The sequence below is a fragment of the Pseudophryne corroboree genome, chromosome 3, assembly GCF_028390025.1.
Source record: "Pseudophryne corroboree isolate aPseCor3 chromosome 3, aPseCor3.hap2, whole genome shotgun sequence".
NCBI classification, from domain to species: Eukaryota; Metazoa; Chordata; class Amphibia; order Anura; family Myobatrachidae; genus Pseudophryne; species Pseudophryne corroboree.
The window spans coordinates 157,067,990-157,083,863 of record NC_086446.1 but is presented as its reverse complement, the minus strand read 5'-3'; the positions used below and the strand labels follow the sequence as shown (position 1 = coordinate 157,083,863).

Below are 15,874 nucleotides of genomic sequence, written 5' to 3'. Positions count from 1 at the left end.
AAATTATTTACTCACAAACAGCATCATAAATAGGCATACCTACAGTATTTATGACGCTGTTTGTGAGATTGTGGGCTACTTATAAATGTGTCCGATTAGCATACCAATCATCGGGATCCCGGTGGTCACAATACAGACGTCAGGATCCCGATGGCAGTGAGCCCACAAGGGGCTTAGTTGCACTTATGCCCCATGTCGGCATTCCACCGCTCAGGGTGCCGATGTCGGGATACTGACAATCGGCATCCCGTGCGTCGGTAAATCGTACCGAACCTCTTATAAAAAAGACTGGTGAGTGCCCTCTCTTTTCTCCATTATATATATATATATATATATATATATATATATATATGTTGATAGTTGTTTGGAGAGCGCTCAAGTATGCATTAAAGTCTCTTTGCAATCTTTCTATAGTATCTCAATAAACAAAAAATGAGAAAGCGCTATTCACTTTAGTATTGAAATTATTTTCTTTACTGATAAAAAATACAATGCTATAAATACAAACATATACCGGCCAGTATAACAATTATAAAACAATTAATAACATGATTCCTAAATCATCACACATAATATACTTCTATTGTCACCCTTAATTAATAATCTATCACTGCTTTTACTTGATGTATTTTTCTATGTATTGGTATTGTGCTATTAACACGATATGCATGAACTAGTCTGCACCTCTAATCAGATAATAAAAATACATAAGAAAAAAACAGATAGGTTACACAATGAATTAATCAATAATTAGTAGGTTAGGCATGCATGCATTCCATTAAAAGACTGAAGAATATGTTAGTATGTTTCCAATTCCAACTGCACAATGGGTTAATTTGTACCCAGTAAGTCCCTTATGCATACATTCGTTAATTAGAGGCAGTGTGCAGAAAAACCTCCAACCACTTTTCTTTTTGTGGGAGGTATAAATCAGAGTTAGTCGACAATGTTAGATCCAGTCCAGAAAGAACTGCTTTAGGCAAATGCTCTCTATTAAGCCACAACCTTTAGCCAGCCACTTCTCACAGTTAGTTTGGTTAATTAGGTGAGGCACATATAATCAGGTGATTTGTTATAATGTGATGCATTTCCACAAGGACTAGAGTGCGTTTAGCAGAAGCACTCACTAACAGCTTTATCCTTGATGGCTGTTACAAGAACCAGCCTGACAATAAAAACATTCCTTCCCCTGTGCACTGGGGTAAGGAGAAAACAGTTCACCAGCCGGTAATGAGGGTTTAAGAGCCACACGAATGCTTGTAGCAGATGATGGAGAGTACTCTCCTGACTCACAACTCCTCTGGTATGCCCACAAATGCGTTTCTCCACCTCAGGGTCCGTTTCAGCGGCTTCATCAGTGTGTAATATCATACATTTCTATAGTATCTCAAAGAATAGTCACGGATAGTGGGATGACCCTGAAAAATACCCTCGCACCAGATTCACCAGACAGTAAAATCACTCGTTAGTCCTTCGCCAAAATTAATAAAAATTCTTTTATTTTTTTTAAAAAGTTTATAACTCTTACATTGAGCTTTAGACAATCATGGGATATGATCTTATAAGGACTAGCTGTCCACCCCAGCTGGGGAGGAGCTCAATGACAGCTTGTCCACCCACTATGTCTCATCACCCAACGCGTTTTGTCTAATTATAGACTTCCTCAAGGGTGTTTTTATATGTAAGAGCGATGTCCTAATTGTAGAACCGTAATGCTTGGGAAAGTATCCCTAAACACGCACCACTAAAATTCTAATGCTAATATCCTAAATTTAGAGGAATATTCAATGTAGGGTACTGCAAACTTCTTAAACCAGCGTACAGGAACAATTCAGACTCTCTAATACAGCTTTTATTTTTTGTTAGCTGCAATCTGGAGCTGCTGTCCTCAATGCTGTCCTTACAAACAGCATCATAAATAGGCATACCTACAGTATTTATGACGCTGTTTGTGAGATTGTGGGCTACTTATAAATGTGTCCGATTAGCATACCGATCATCGGGATCCCGGTGGTCACAATATAGACGTCAGGATCCCGATGGCAGTGAGCCCACAAGGGGCTTAGTTGCACTTATGCCCCATGTCGGCATTCCACCACTCAGGATGCCGATGTCGGGATACTGACAATCGGCATCCCGTGCGTCGGTAAATCGTACCGAACCTCTTATAAAGAAGACTGGTGAGTGCTCTCTCTTTTCTCCATTATATATATATATATATATATATATATATATACACACACACACACACACACACACACACACACACACACACACACATATACAGGGCCAGTTTACCAATTTGGTGGATAGGACAACAGCTTTAGGCCTCCACTGAAAATAGGCCCATCACCAGAAGAGTATGATTACCAGCCACCCACACGGTCTGAAAGAAATCATAAGTATTACATTTGTATTTAAATTTTCCTTGCAAAATGATGTAATTTTTCTACTTTTACATAGAGCAACATTGGAGCTGATAGTGTATGGGTTATACATGCCCACACAGCACTTGCCACACCCACACAGCACTGGCCACACCTCCCCCACTTCCCACAATAGGTACTTCATAATTTTTAGCATCAGGCCCATGTGGCACTTGATCTAGCCCTGCATATATATCTTAGTAAATTGTTCACATTATCCAAATTATGATTTCCTAGTGTCTCCTCAATTCTCCTGATTCATCACCACAGGAAGTATCCAGTACAGCTGAGGAAACCTGCTTTCAAAATGGCCATCTGCATTTTTAAACCCTTGTTGTGAAAGAAAAATATCAATTTCAATAAATACTGGATAAATTAAGGTATTCCAGATATAGTAATGTGCAGTCTGGTCACCATTACAGTGATCAAGTATCATATTGGGAATGTAAAAAAACAATCAAAATAATATAATAATAATAATAATAATAATAATAATAATAATAATTCCACCTTTATATATGCGGTTTATGGCCACATACAACCTGTCCCCACCTTACTCCTGTGTCTGTAACCCATTTAACAGCGGCATAATATATTTATTGTATATTCTTTAATAAGTTAACATGTTTCAATCTCAAATTGTTCCATGACAGCAGTCCACTGCAGAGTAATTGTCAGCAATCTTTTTTGTACAGCCCTCAAGCCCTGAATGGCTTATAGTCTTTTGTAAACATGACGTAATTGACTACCTGCAGCCACACTCTACTACTTTCATGCCTTCATAATTTGTCTTTATAGTTGGGACACCATCTAACATTAAGAGAGCTTGGATAGCTGCCAGCTTAGTTGGCACACAACACGGACTTGCAACTTCTTGCTTGTTTTTGTGCATGTATGCCTGTATAATGGCATGTTTCGTAGGTGTCACATTATCGGTTAGTGGATAGTAGCATTCTCCTACACATTGCCCGGCATCATAAGATGGAGGGAACATGACAAAATCATATTTTATGTCTTTAAAGTTAACAATTAGGGATGTCTTTGTGCAATAATTTCTTCCTGCAACGCGTTTTACCCTTGTCTTACTTGCTACTGGTGTTTTCCCAGTCACATGATGTTCCCTGGTTTCCTCTACCAACTCAGCTGTGATGTTTTGTGAAAATATTCCAAGGTTTTTTTCTTGCTCATGAAGTATCATTTGGTACAGCTCCATCCTTGTCTCTTTCATCCTGTTGCCTTGATCATCTGAGAAGATTATTAGAATCGGTAGGTGGTTGCCATCTGAAGATATACCAGCATTGGTGGTTTTAATGCATGTATCTTCAGTAATATTTGATTTAAAAAAAAATTCCAATTTATTTTTTTCCACCTTAGAATTCATCCATCTCTTCACAGCCCTAGTGACATCAATGGTTACAGATTCACCTTCCTCAACGTCTTTTGCCGACAAGAAGGAATTTTTGTCTCTTAGATTCTCAGAAGGCTCAATGTGAATGACATCAAATAAACTGAGATGTCCCAGACCCCAATCACCTAAAGGCATTTTCATTTTGAGCTCAGCCTTTGTTATATCTTCATGTACCGGGATTGTGACATTAAACAGCAAAATGTGACTCTGTATCGGATTTTCCTTGGACGATGACAACATAATGTCTGCAAGAGATTATAAAATTGTTATTTCTTGCAATATATACGTAGACAAGGGGTTTTCAACTCCAATCCTCAAGTAGCCTCAACAGGTCATGTTTCGAGAATACCTTTAACAATGCACATGTGAGTAAATCTAATTTGCTGGGTCATTAATTATCCCACATGTTTCCGCAGACCAGAAATCCTCAAAACCTGTTGTGAAAACTTGAGGGTTGAGATTGAGCACCACTAATGGCAACAATATAATTAGAAAGCCGAGGGAGAAAAAACACCCATTACATTCATTATAATAGGCCATTGATTGGTGCACAGGTTGCTCTTGGTAGGTACAGGTTACCTACAAAATACAGATGTGCCCTCGGATTTGTGGGAGCCAGCACCATTCTGATGAGATAGTCACTAGATTTAAAGTGGCAATAAGTTTAAAGTTGAAACCAACTTGGTTTTGTTTATTAAACTAATTACCGCTTTATGTCTAAGGGAATAACAGCAGATCCTAAAAGTCACAGGCTTTTACATGTGGGCTTTAAGTCTTCGATTGCCATTTCCTTGTGTGCATCATTACACCCCCCTTTCTCACATACAGCCTTGTTGAAATGTAATGCCAAATCTACTGTAGCATACAAACTATCATGGGCAGATCTAGGGGTGGGCAAGCAGGGCAACCACCCGAAGCGCTGCAACCTGAGGGCGCTGCTGCAGTCATCCTTCTACGGTGCCCACCCACTCTCAACTGCCACCATGATGCCGCCAGTCGCTGCGCTACCTACCCCCCTGTCTCCCAGTAATGCTGCGGTCCGGCATCTCCAGAAGGGATTGGGGGGCTGCTCTCACCACTCCTCTCAGGGTCTCCCCTTTCTCCATCTCCTGTGTGACTGATGCTGTGTCTGCTTGGCACCAAATCTGTATGGGAGCGGAGACTGGGAACTCTGACAGGCCAGGGAAGAAAAGACTAAAGATCGATGCACAGTCTGTCTGGAGGAGAGGAGGAGGGCGACTAGCCCACCACATTTCCTTCCTCCTTCTCCTCTCATCTCTCCCTGACTCCTGTGCGCTTCCTACCTCTGTCTGCTCTGTGAGAAAGTTCTACAGCTGGAAATCTGAATATAAGCTAAATGTCATTCTAATCACTGCTACAAAGCCAATATTTTTAAAACAAAAAGCATGCCATGCGGCAATAAATCCAGCATGTCTGAGATTAATATATTTTTTCCCAGATGTGGGCACCATTCTACCAAACAAAAATTCCTTGCTCGGCAGAGAATGTTAGTAAGTTCTGAAGTCTTGAAGAGTGGCAGAAGAACCTAGGCCCAGCCCTGGACATACAGTATATTTACACATTGGTCTCCTTATACAGCGATAGTGTATGTAATACAGTATTAACACTATAGATGGTACTCTATAGTATAAGTTGTAGGGGAGAAACAAGTCTAAAAACAAGCTATCAGCATCAAACATATTTATCTCATATAAATAAGTGCTCAGGAAAAGGTTAAACACTGCATAATAAATATAAACACTGTACATAACATAACCAGTAGGAGACAGAACTGAGCTTTCTAAGCACACATTCTTCTGGCTCATGGTAAGATGCCTTTCATATCTTGCTGGCAGCTGCTTGCGCCACTGGCAGGGAAGGAGGAAGGGTTTCTGGGCAACTGGAAACACCCCTGCATTTGCCTATGATTTATATGTAAAGACTATGAAGAGGTTGATCTCCCCTATAAATAATTTCTAATCCTCCAATAACAGAGCCGGCCCTAGCCAATATGATGCCCTAAGCAAGATTTTGGCTGGTGCCCCCTAGCACCACTGCTGGTTCCGCCTCTGACCTTGCACCTCTTTCCTAGCACCATGACCCCTCACCCATAGCAGTCATTATTTTGGTGTTTGTACCCCCTATATTTTAAATAGGAACAGTTCGCACATTTGGCGCACAGCCCAAAAAGGGGTGTGTTTTTGCTGGCAAGGGGCACAATAGTAACCCCACTTCCAATTATGCAACACATCACTGCAACTTTATTCACATTTGATCATGCGATAGTGTTCATAATTCATATTACATCTCACAGTAGTATCACTTTTCCTTATAAACGTTACTCCTCACAGTAGAGCCCTTTATTCACATTACATCACACTGAATTGCTCCTTATTCACATTACACCACACCCTATTGCTCTTTATTCACACTAGCCGACACAGTAGTGCCCTTTCTATATGCAACGCCACATAGTAGAGCACCTTATACACATAATGCCACACATTAGTAATGTATGTATACACAATTGCACACAGTAATGCCCCTTACACTTATGAGACACATTATTAATGTCCTTATAAGCATAATGCACCTTACACATTATGACAACCTATATTAATGCCCTTTTACACATAATGTCCCTTACACATATGCCACACATTATTAATGCCCTTATACACATGACACACATAGTGACCCCTACACATTTGCTGCACATTATTAGTGCCCCTATACACATAATGACACACATACAGTAGTACCCTGTTACACATATGCCGCACATTATTAATGCCCTTATACACATAATGACACACATAGTGCCCTTTACACATATGTTGCACATTATTAATGCATTTTTACATGATACACATAATGCTCCTTACACATATTCCAAACACTACTGCACATCCAACCCACTCACATGCACACAGCACTCACACTGCCACTAACACTGTGACCTCTGCCTCTGCTTGGATACAGATGTGTCCACATAAATCTTGCCTCAATGCTAACGTCGGGCACCTTTGTTTATGAAAATGCATCTTATTTGCATTGCTATGTGGCTAGGATGCACAAGCAGCTTCTGCTGATTAAACTGATATTTAGCATGCCAATATACTGTGTGAGACTGTGGCTGTATCTGCATATGAAATGCTACATACAGAATATAGGCATGCCACATATCATTTTAATCAGCAGAAGCTGCTGATGCCCCTAGGCATATCAAATGCCCTAGGCAATTGCCTAGTTTGCCTATGCCTATGGCCGGCTCTGTCCAATAATTAACATGAGCCAGAGTGTGTGCATATAGCAAAAATACAGTGGCAGTAAAAGCATAGAGGGGATAGAGCTGCAAATAATAACAATAGGCCAGAGATGTGAATAAAGTAAGAAAGACCAACTAACTGTGTACCTAGGGCCTGATTCAGATATCGATGCAGTGTACACAGCAGCTGCATTTTTGGACTCAGCTGCATTGTGTAAATATGCGAATGCTGCAGGAGGAATCTCGTGTTAATAAACGCCTCCTGCAAGCGTCTGCGATCTGCTGCTGTGTCCTGCGCATGCAGAGTCCACACGCCATCAGAGTGGATTTCAAACCATCGGCCCCAATCAGGGCCGTAACTAGGTGTGTGCCGGCGGTGCCTGGCATACAGCGCATGTGCACTGAGGGCGCAGGACCGCCGGCAACACCAGCAGGTCCACGCTGCTCAGTGTGTCCGCAGAAGTACCTGTGCTGTGCCTCCTCCTCCTCCTCTGCCAGGCCGCCTATCGGTGCTTGCAGTATCAGGTTTTCCCTGAAAGGGGGCGTGGTCACGCTGTCTATCTAATGTGTAAAAGGGGACGCTGTCTGCCGTATTGTGTAAAAAGGGAGACGCTGTCTGCCGTAATGTATAAAAAGGGGACGCTGTCTGCTGTAATGTATAAAAAGGGGGACGCTGTCTGCCGTAATGTGTAAAAAGGGGACGCTGTCTGATCTATCTATTCTGTCTACCTAATGCGTAAAAAGGGGGTGCTGTCTGCCGTAATGTGTAAAAATAAGATTTTAAACCTACCGGTAAATCTATTTCTCCTAGTCCGTAGAGGATGCTGGGGACTCCGTAAGGACCATGGGGTATAGACGGGCTCCGCAGGAGATAGGGCACCTAAAAAGAACTTTGACTATGGGTGTGCACTGGCTCCTCCCTCTATGCCCCTCCTCCAGACCTCAGTTAGCGAACTGTGCCCAGAGGAGATGGACAATACAAGGCAGGATTTAGCAATCCAAGGGCAAGATTCATACCAGCCCACACCAATCATACCATGTAACCTGGAACATACATAACCAGTTAACAGTATGAACAAACGACAGTAACGGTCCAAGACCGATGTCAACTGTAACATAACCCTTATGTAAGCAACAACTATATACAAGTCTTGCAGAGTTTCCGCACTGGGACGGGCGCCCAGCATCCTCTACGGACTAGGAGAAATAGATTTACCGGTAGGTTTAAAATCTTATTTTCTCTTACGTCCTAGAGGATGCTGGGGACTCCGTAAGGACCATGGGGTTTATACCAAAGCATCCAATCGGGCGGGAGAGTGCGTATGACTCTGCAGCACCGACTGAGCAAACGCTAGGTCCTCATCAGCCAGGGTATCAAACTTGTAGAATTTAGCAAAAGTGTTTGACCCCGACCAAGTCGCCGCTCGGCAAAGTTGTAATGCCGAGATGCCTCGGGCAGCCGCCCAAGAAGAGCCCACCTTCCTAGTGGAATGGGCCTTAACCGAATTTGGTACCGGCAATCCAGCCGTAGAGTGAGCCTGCTGAATCGTATTACAGATCCAGCGAGCAATAGTCTGCTTCGAAGCAGGAGCGCCAATCTTATTGGCCGCATACAGGACAAACAGAGCCTCTGTTTTCCTAATTCTAGCCGTCCTGGCTACATAAATTTTTAAGGCCCTGACTACGTCCACGGATCTGGAATCCTTCAGGTCACCTGTAGCCACAGGCACCACAATAGGTTGATTCATATGGAACGAAAAAAACACTTTAGGCAAAAATTGCGGACGTGTCTTCAATTCAGCTCGATCCACATGAAAAGTAAAGTAGGGGCTCTTGTGTGACAAAGCCGCCAATTCTGACACTCGCCTTGCTGATGTTAAGGCCAACAACATGACCACCTTCCAGGTAAGAAATTTCAACTCAACCTTGTTAAGCGGTTCAAACCAGTGTGATCTTAGGAACTGCAACACCACGTTCAGGTCCCATGATGCCACTGGAGGCACAATAGGGGGCTGGATGTGCAGCACTTCCTTTACAAACGTCTGGACTTCTGGAAGAGAAGCCAATTCCTTCTGAAAGAAAATTGAGAGGGCCGAAATCTGTACCTTAACCGAGCCTAATTTTAGGCCCATATCCACTCCTGTCTGTAGGAAGTGGAGAAGACGACCCAGATGAAAATCTTCCGTAGGTGCATTCTTGGTCTCACACCAAGACACATACTTTCGCCAGATACGGTGATAATGTTTTACCGTCACCTCCTTCCTAGCTTTTATTAAAGTAGGGATGACCTCTTCCGGAATCCCCTTTTTCGCTAGGATTCGGCGTTCAACCGCCATGCCGTCAAACGTAACCGCGGTAAGTCTTGAAATACACAGGGCCCCTGCTGCAACAGGTCTTCCCTCAGAGGAAGAGGCCAGGGATCTCCTGTGAGCATCTCTTGTAGATCCGAGTACCAGGCCCTTCGAGGCCAGTCTGGGACAACGAGTATCGTCTGTACTCTTCTTCGTCTTATGATCCTCAACACTTTCGTGATGAGAGGAAGAGGAGGAAACACGTAGACCGATTCGAACACCCACGGTGTTACCAGTGTGTCTACTGCTACTGCCTGAGGGTCCTGAGACCTGGCGCAATACCTCCGAAGTTTTTTGTTGAGGCGTGACGCCATCATGTCTATTTGAGGAGTTCCCCAAAGACGTGTTACGTCTGCAAAGACTTCTTGATGAAGTCCCCACTCTCCTGGATGGAGATCGTGTCTGCTGAGGAAGTCTGCTTCCCAGTTGTCTACTCCCGGAATGAAGACAGCCGACAGAGCGCTTACATGATTTTCTGCCCAGCGAAGGATCCTTGTGGCTTCCGCCATCGCGACTCTGCTTCTTGTCCCGCCTTGGCGGTTCACATGAGCCACTGCTATGACATTGTCTGATTGAATCAGAACCGGTAGGTTTCGAAGAAAACTCTCCGCTTGTCGAAGGCCGTTGTAAATGGCCCTGTGTTCCAACACATTGATGTGTAGACAGGACTCCTGGTCTGACCAAAGACCCTGAAAAGTCTTTCCCTGTGTGACCGCTCCCCATCCTTGGAGGCTCGCGTCCGTGGTAACCAGGATCCAGTCCTGAATCCCGAACCGGCGACCCTCCAGCAGGTGAGCACTTTGCAACCACCACAGGAGGGACCCGGACTACTTGTCCAGAAGGTCCCATTGAAAAGTCCTTGCATGGAACCTTCTGAAGGGAATGGCCTCGTAGGCCGCCACCATTCCCCAGAACTCGAGTGCATTGGTGAACTGACACCCTTTTCGGTTTTAACAGGTCTCTGACCATGTTCTGGATGTCCTGGGCTTTCTCTATTGGGAGGAATACCTTCATTTGTTCCGTATCCAGTATCATACCTAGGAACGGTAGTCGAGTTGTCGGAATCAACTGTGACTTCGGTAGATTTAGAATCCAACCATGTTGCTGGAGCACTCTCAGAGAGAGCGCCACACTGCTCAGCAATTTCTCCCTTGATCTCGCTTTTATCAGGAGATCGTCCAAGTATGGGATAATTGTGACTCCATGCTTGCGCAGGACCACCATAATTTCCGCCATTATCTTGGTGAAAATCCTCGGGGCCGTGGAAAGTCCAAACGGCAACGTCTGAAATTGGTAATGACAATCCTGTACAGCGAATCTCAGGTATTCCTGATGGGGGACATATATGGGGACATGAAGGTATGCATCCTTTATGTCCAGAGACACCATAAACTCCCCCTCCTCCATGTTGGCTATTATTGCTCTGAGAGATTCCATTTTGAATTTGAATCTTTTTATGTACAGGTTTAGGGATTTCAGATTCAAAATAGGTCTGACCGAACCGTCCGGTTTCGGGACCACAAATTGGGTTGAATAGTAACCTCTTCCCTGCTGGTGCAGGGGAACCTTGATTATCACTTGCTGTATACACAGCGTTTGAATTGCAGCTAACACTACATCCCTTTCCGATGTGGAAGCTGGTAGGGCCGATTTGAAAAATTGGCTCGGGGGCACCTCCTCGAATTCCAATTTGTAACCCTGGGAAACTATTTCCAACACCCAGGGATTCAGGTCCGAACTGACCCAGGCCTGATTGAAAAGTCGAAGACGTGCCCCCACCGGTGCAGACTCCCTCAGGGGAGCCCCAGCGTCATGCTGTGGGTTTTGGAGCAGCCGGGGAGGATTTTTGTTCCTGGGCACCTGCCGAAGCAGGTGCTCTCTTGCCTCTGCCCTTACCTCTGGCGAGGAAAGAGGATCCCCGACCTCTTTTGGACTTGTGCGACCGAAAGGACTGCATCTGATAGGGTGTTACTTTCTTTTGCTGTTGGGGAATATATGGTCAAAAATTTGATTTACCTGCTGTAGCTGTGGAAACCAGGTCCGTCAGCCCATCCCCAAACAATACATCCCCCTTATAGGGTAGTACTTCCATATGTTTCTTGGAATCCGCATCACCCGTCCATTGGCGAGTCCATAAGGATCTTCTCGCTGAGATAGACATGGCATTGGCCCTAGAAGCTAGCAATCCAATGTCCCTTTGAGCATCCCTCATAAATAAGACTGCGTCTTTAATATGGGCTAGAGTTAGGAATATAGTATCCTTATCCATATTATCAAATTGATCTGTCAGCTCATCTGTCCAAGCTGCAATTGCGCTACACACCCATGCCAACGCAATTGTCGGTCTTAACACAGCACCCGTATGAGAATAAATACACTTTAAGGTAGTTTCTTGCCTGCGATCTGCAGGGTCCTTAAGGGCCGCTGTGTCAGGAGATGGTAGCGCCACTTTCTTGGACATGCGCGTCAGGGCCTTGTCCACAGTGGGGGGTGATTCCCAAATCTCCCTGTCCTGCTTAGGGAAAGGGTATGCCATATAAATTCTTTTGGGGATCTGCGGTCTCTTATCCGGAGTCTCCCAAGCTTTTCCAAAGAATTCATTTAATTCATGAGATGTGGGAAAGTTAATAATCTGTTTCTTTTCCTTAAACATGTGTACCCTTGTGTCGGGGGCCGAGGGTTCATCCACAATATGCAACACATCCCTTATTGCCACAATCATACACTGAATGGTTTTAGTCACCCTAGGGTGCAATTTTACTTCGTCATAGTCGACACTGGAATCAGAATCCGTGTCGGTAGTAGTGTCTTGTGTTAAGGGACGCTTTTGAGACCCCGACGGGCCCTGTGAGTCGGTCCAATCTGAGGATTGACCCCCTGATGTCTCCCCTAAACCAGCCTTATCAAGCCTTTTATGTAAAGATGCCACACTTGCATTCAACATATGCCACATGTCCATCCAATCTGGAGTCGGCACAACCGACAGGGACACACCACTCATTTGCTCCACCTCCTCCTTGGAGAAGCCTTCCGCCTCAGACATGTCGACACACACGTACCGACACCCCACACACACAGGGATTAACCTATAAGGGGACAAAACCCCAACCAGGTCCTAAGGAGAGACAGAGAAAGAGTATGCCAGCACACACCAGCGCTTAAAAACACTGGAAAAAATATATGTCCAGATAGCGTTTTTTATATATATATATATTATGCCAATTCCCACTCACTGCATCGCTAATGTGCCCCCCTCCTCTTTTTTCCAGCCTGTGTGTTCAGCAGGGGAGAGACCAGGGAGCCAGCGTTTTCCTCATGCAGCTTCTGTGGAGAAAATGGAGCTGGTTAGTGCTGAGGATCAAGCCCCGCCCACCCGACGGCGGGCTTCGGTCCCAGTGATTTTTCAATAAAATGGCGGGGGATCATAGATTTACTGCCTCTGCAGTCTAATCCAACTGTATTTTTGCCAAAATGTGAGGTCTATTGCTGCCCAGGGCGCCCCCCCCCCCCCCCCCCCCTGCGCCCTGCACCCTTCAGTGCTGCTCTTTGTGTGTGTGTGACTGGGAGCAATGGCGCGCAGCTTGCCGCTGCGCACCTTACCTCATGAAGATCTGATGTCTTCTGCCGCCTAAGATGTCTTCTGCCTTCTCTATCTGGCTTCTATCTTCGGCATCTGTGAGGAGGACGGCGGCGCGGCTCCGGGACGGACCCCAGGTGAGACCTGTGTTCCGAATCCCTCTGGAGCTAATGGTGTCCAGTAGCCTTAGAAGCAGTGCCCAACTTGACAAGCCAGCTCTGCTTCTCACTCCTCAGTCCCACGATGCAGGGAGCCTGTTGCCAACAGTTTACACTTCCTCTGATGAAACGACCAGTGCCTACGGTCGAGAAACGCGTTAGGTTGAACGGCTCTGGAGTGATCCACGGTTATACACCATCTCTCTGCGATTGGGAGACGAACGGACATCACCAACAGCCCTAACCTGCCCATAACCGCCACAGTTATTTTCCTCTTTAACATCTCAGCCTAAAGGATTATCCAGCTGCACTGTCGGAGGAGCACCCAGGCAGTGCAGCACTGAACGGCTTGTGGATTGGTAACGGCGGAGGTCCGGTGAACATCCGGCCGGACGGACGGCTATTGCATTCACTGGCACGGGTGAGACTGCTACGAGTGATACGGGGTTTATTCATTTATACATTATCCCGTCATTATAGCTACCCACATATATGGCCTCGTTGGGCTAGGTGCTATTTGAGTCATTCGGGACTTTGTTCCAGTATTTTTTGTTCACATTTATCATCTTGTTGCGGGACTGCATTATCACGGCATTGGCTGCCCACATTAAACAGCTGCCTAAGGCTAGGTGCTTTTACCGAGACTTTCATTAGTTTTTGGTCTAAAAGACGGGACTGGTGTCTATTCATTAGCTCCAACATTTAGCAATTACATCAGCAGCCGTATGAGGTTAATTCCCTCACGAGACTTTTTGATACATATATAACGGCTAACTATTACTATTTTAGACTGTTGTTGGAAGAATCCTGAGCTCTTACCATCTATGCAAATTATATGATATCTTCTAGACAACAATCTTTCATTTTTCTATTCGATCTTTTGATACATCCTATTTGTGCACAATTTATTAAGTATTAATTAAGGCTGGCCAGCCATTGTTCTTCAGGATTATATATATCTGTATCCATTATTGATCCTTTAGAATATTAATCATATATGTGAACAACTAGTTGGTAATATATTTTATGATTATGTTGTTTTATTTATTTTAAATTCATTTGTAATATCCTACTGTGGTCACTCCGAGGAATATATATTTGAATTGAATATTTTTTAATAACTACAATTACTATTTAATAAAATAGATTAATATATTTTTAGTTTGGCTCTTCCTTTTGCGCACGTTTTGGTTCTTTTATCTTGTTACTGTTGCCAACAGGACTCCCTGAAAATAAAAAACCTAACAAAATTATTTTTCCACAGAAAACTCTGGAGAGCTCTCTGCAGTGCACCCATTCTCCTCTGGGCACAAGATCTAACTGAGGTCTGGAGGATGGGCATAGAGGGAGGAGCCAGTGCACACCCATAGTAAAAGTTCTTTTTAGGTGCCCTATCTCCTGCGGAGCCCGTCTATACCCCATGGTCCATACGGAGTCCCCAGCATCCTCTAGGACGTAAGAGAAAAGGGGGACGCTGTCTGCCGTAACGTGTAAAAAGGGGGACTGTGTGCCATAATGTGTAAAAAGGGGACGCTGTCTGCCGTAATGTGTAAAAAGGGGGACGCTGTCTGCCGTAATATGTAAAAAGGGGGACGCTGTCTGCCGTAATGTGTAGAAAAGATACGCTGTCTGCCGTAATGTGTACAAAGGGGGATGCTGTCTGCCGTAATGTGTACAAAGGGGACGCTGGCTGCCGTAATGTGTAAAAATGGGGACGCTGTCTGCTGTAAAGTGTAAAAAGGGGGATGCTGTCTGCCGTAATGTGTAAAAAGGGGGATGCTGTCTGCCGTAATGTGTAAAAAGGGGGACGCTGTCTGCCGTAATGTGTAAAAAGGGGGACGCGGTCTGCCGTAATGTGTAAAAAGGGGACGCTGTCTGCTGTAACGTATAAAAAGGGGGTCTGTGTGCCGTAATGTGTAAAAAGGGGATGCTGTCTGCCATAATGTGTAAAAAGGGGGACGCTGTTTGCCGTAATGTGTAAAAAGGGGACGCTGTCTGCCGTAATGTCTAAAAAGGGGAACGCTGTCTGCCGTAATGTGTAAAAAGGGGACGCTATCTGCCGTAATGTGTAAAAGGAGCTCTACATGGTGTCGTGGCGCTTCTGTGCGGCGTCATTTGAATAACGAAGAATACTGTGCACAGTAAAATGAATTGGTATTATTTTGTGGCCACACCCCTTCCCAATGAAGCCATGCCCCTATATTTTTTACGCGCGCCTACGGCGCGCACTGCCCTTGTTTTGCATTTGGGGAGGGGCGCCGATGGCGTTTCTTGCACACAGCGCTGAAATGTCTAATTACGGCACTGGCCCCAATGATCAGGCCCCTAGACTAACCATGTTGCAATGCAAGAGGTGCACATGCATTTATTATTTTTGCATTTAGGCAGGGGCGTCAGAACATTTTTAGGTGGGGGGGGGCAAGATATAAATTCAGTTTGGCGCCCCTAGCTTCCCAGCTCACTGTGACATTGGGTGACATGCCAATCATATGTGTGGGTGTATCATTACTGTATTATTAGGTGACTCGATGACAGGGGTTCAGCAGGTATATGACAAATTTAAAGTTGACCTCCGCTCCAAACGCCACCAGCAGCAGGTTCTTGCCCAGGCTATCCGGACGTGCAGCATCTGCTGGCAGGTCCCTGTCCCCCAGCTTCCCCTGGCGTTCCTCCGCAGAAAAAATCT

At 44.9% G+C, this 15,874-nt stretch overlaps 1 protein-coding gene across 1 annotated transcript in view; it reads right to left on the bottom strand.

Annotated features, from left to right (window-relative positions):
- Positions 1–2,978: 2,978 nt before the first annotated feature.
- The window catches only part of LOC135054982 (dorsalin-1-like), a 262,982-nt gene continuing 250,086 nt past the window's right edge, over positions 2,979–15,874 (bottom strand). Inside the window, exon 2 of the mRNA XM_063958512.1 lies at positions 2,979–4,079. Coding sequence (XP_063814582.1) covers positions 3,172–4,079 — 908 coding nt within the window. The 3' untranslated portion in view covers positions 2,979–3,171. The remainder of the gene's footprint in view (positions 4,080–15,874) is intronic.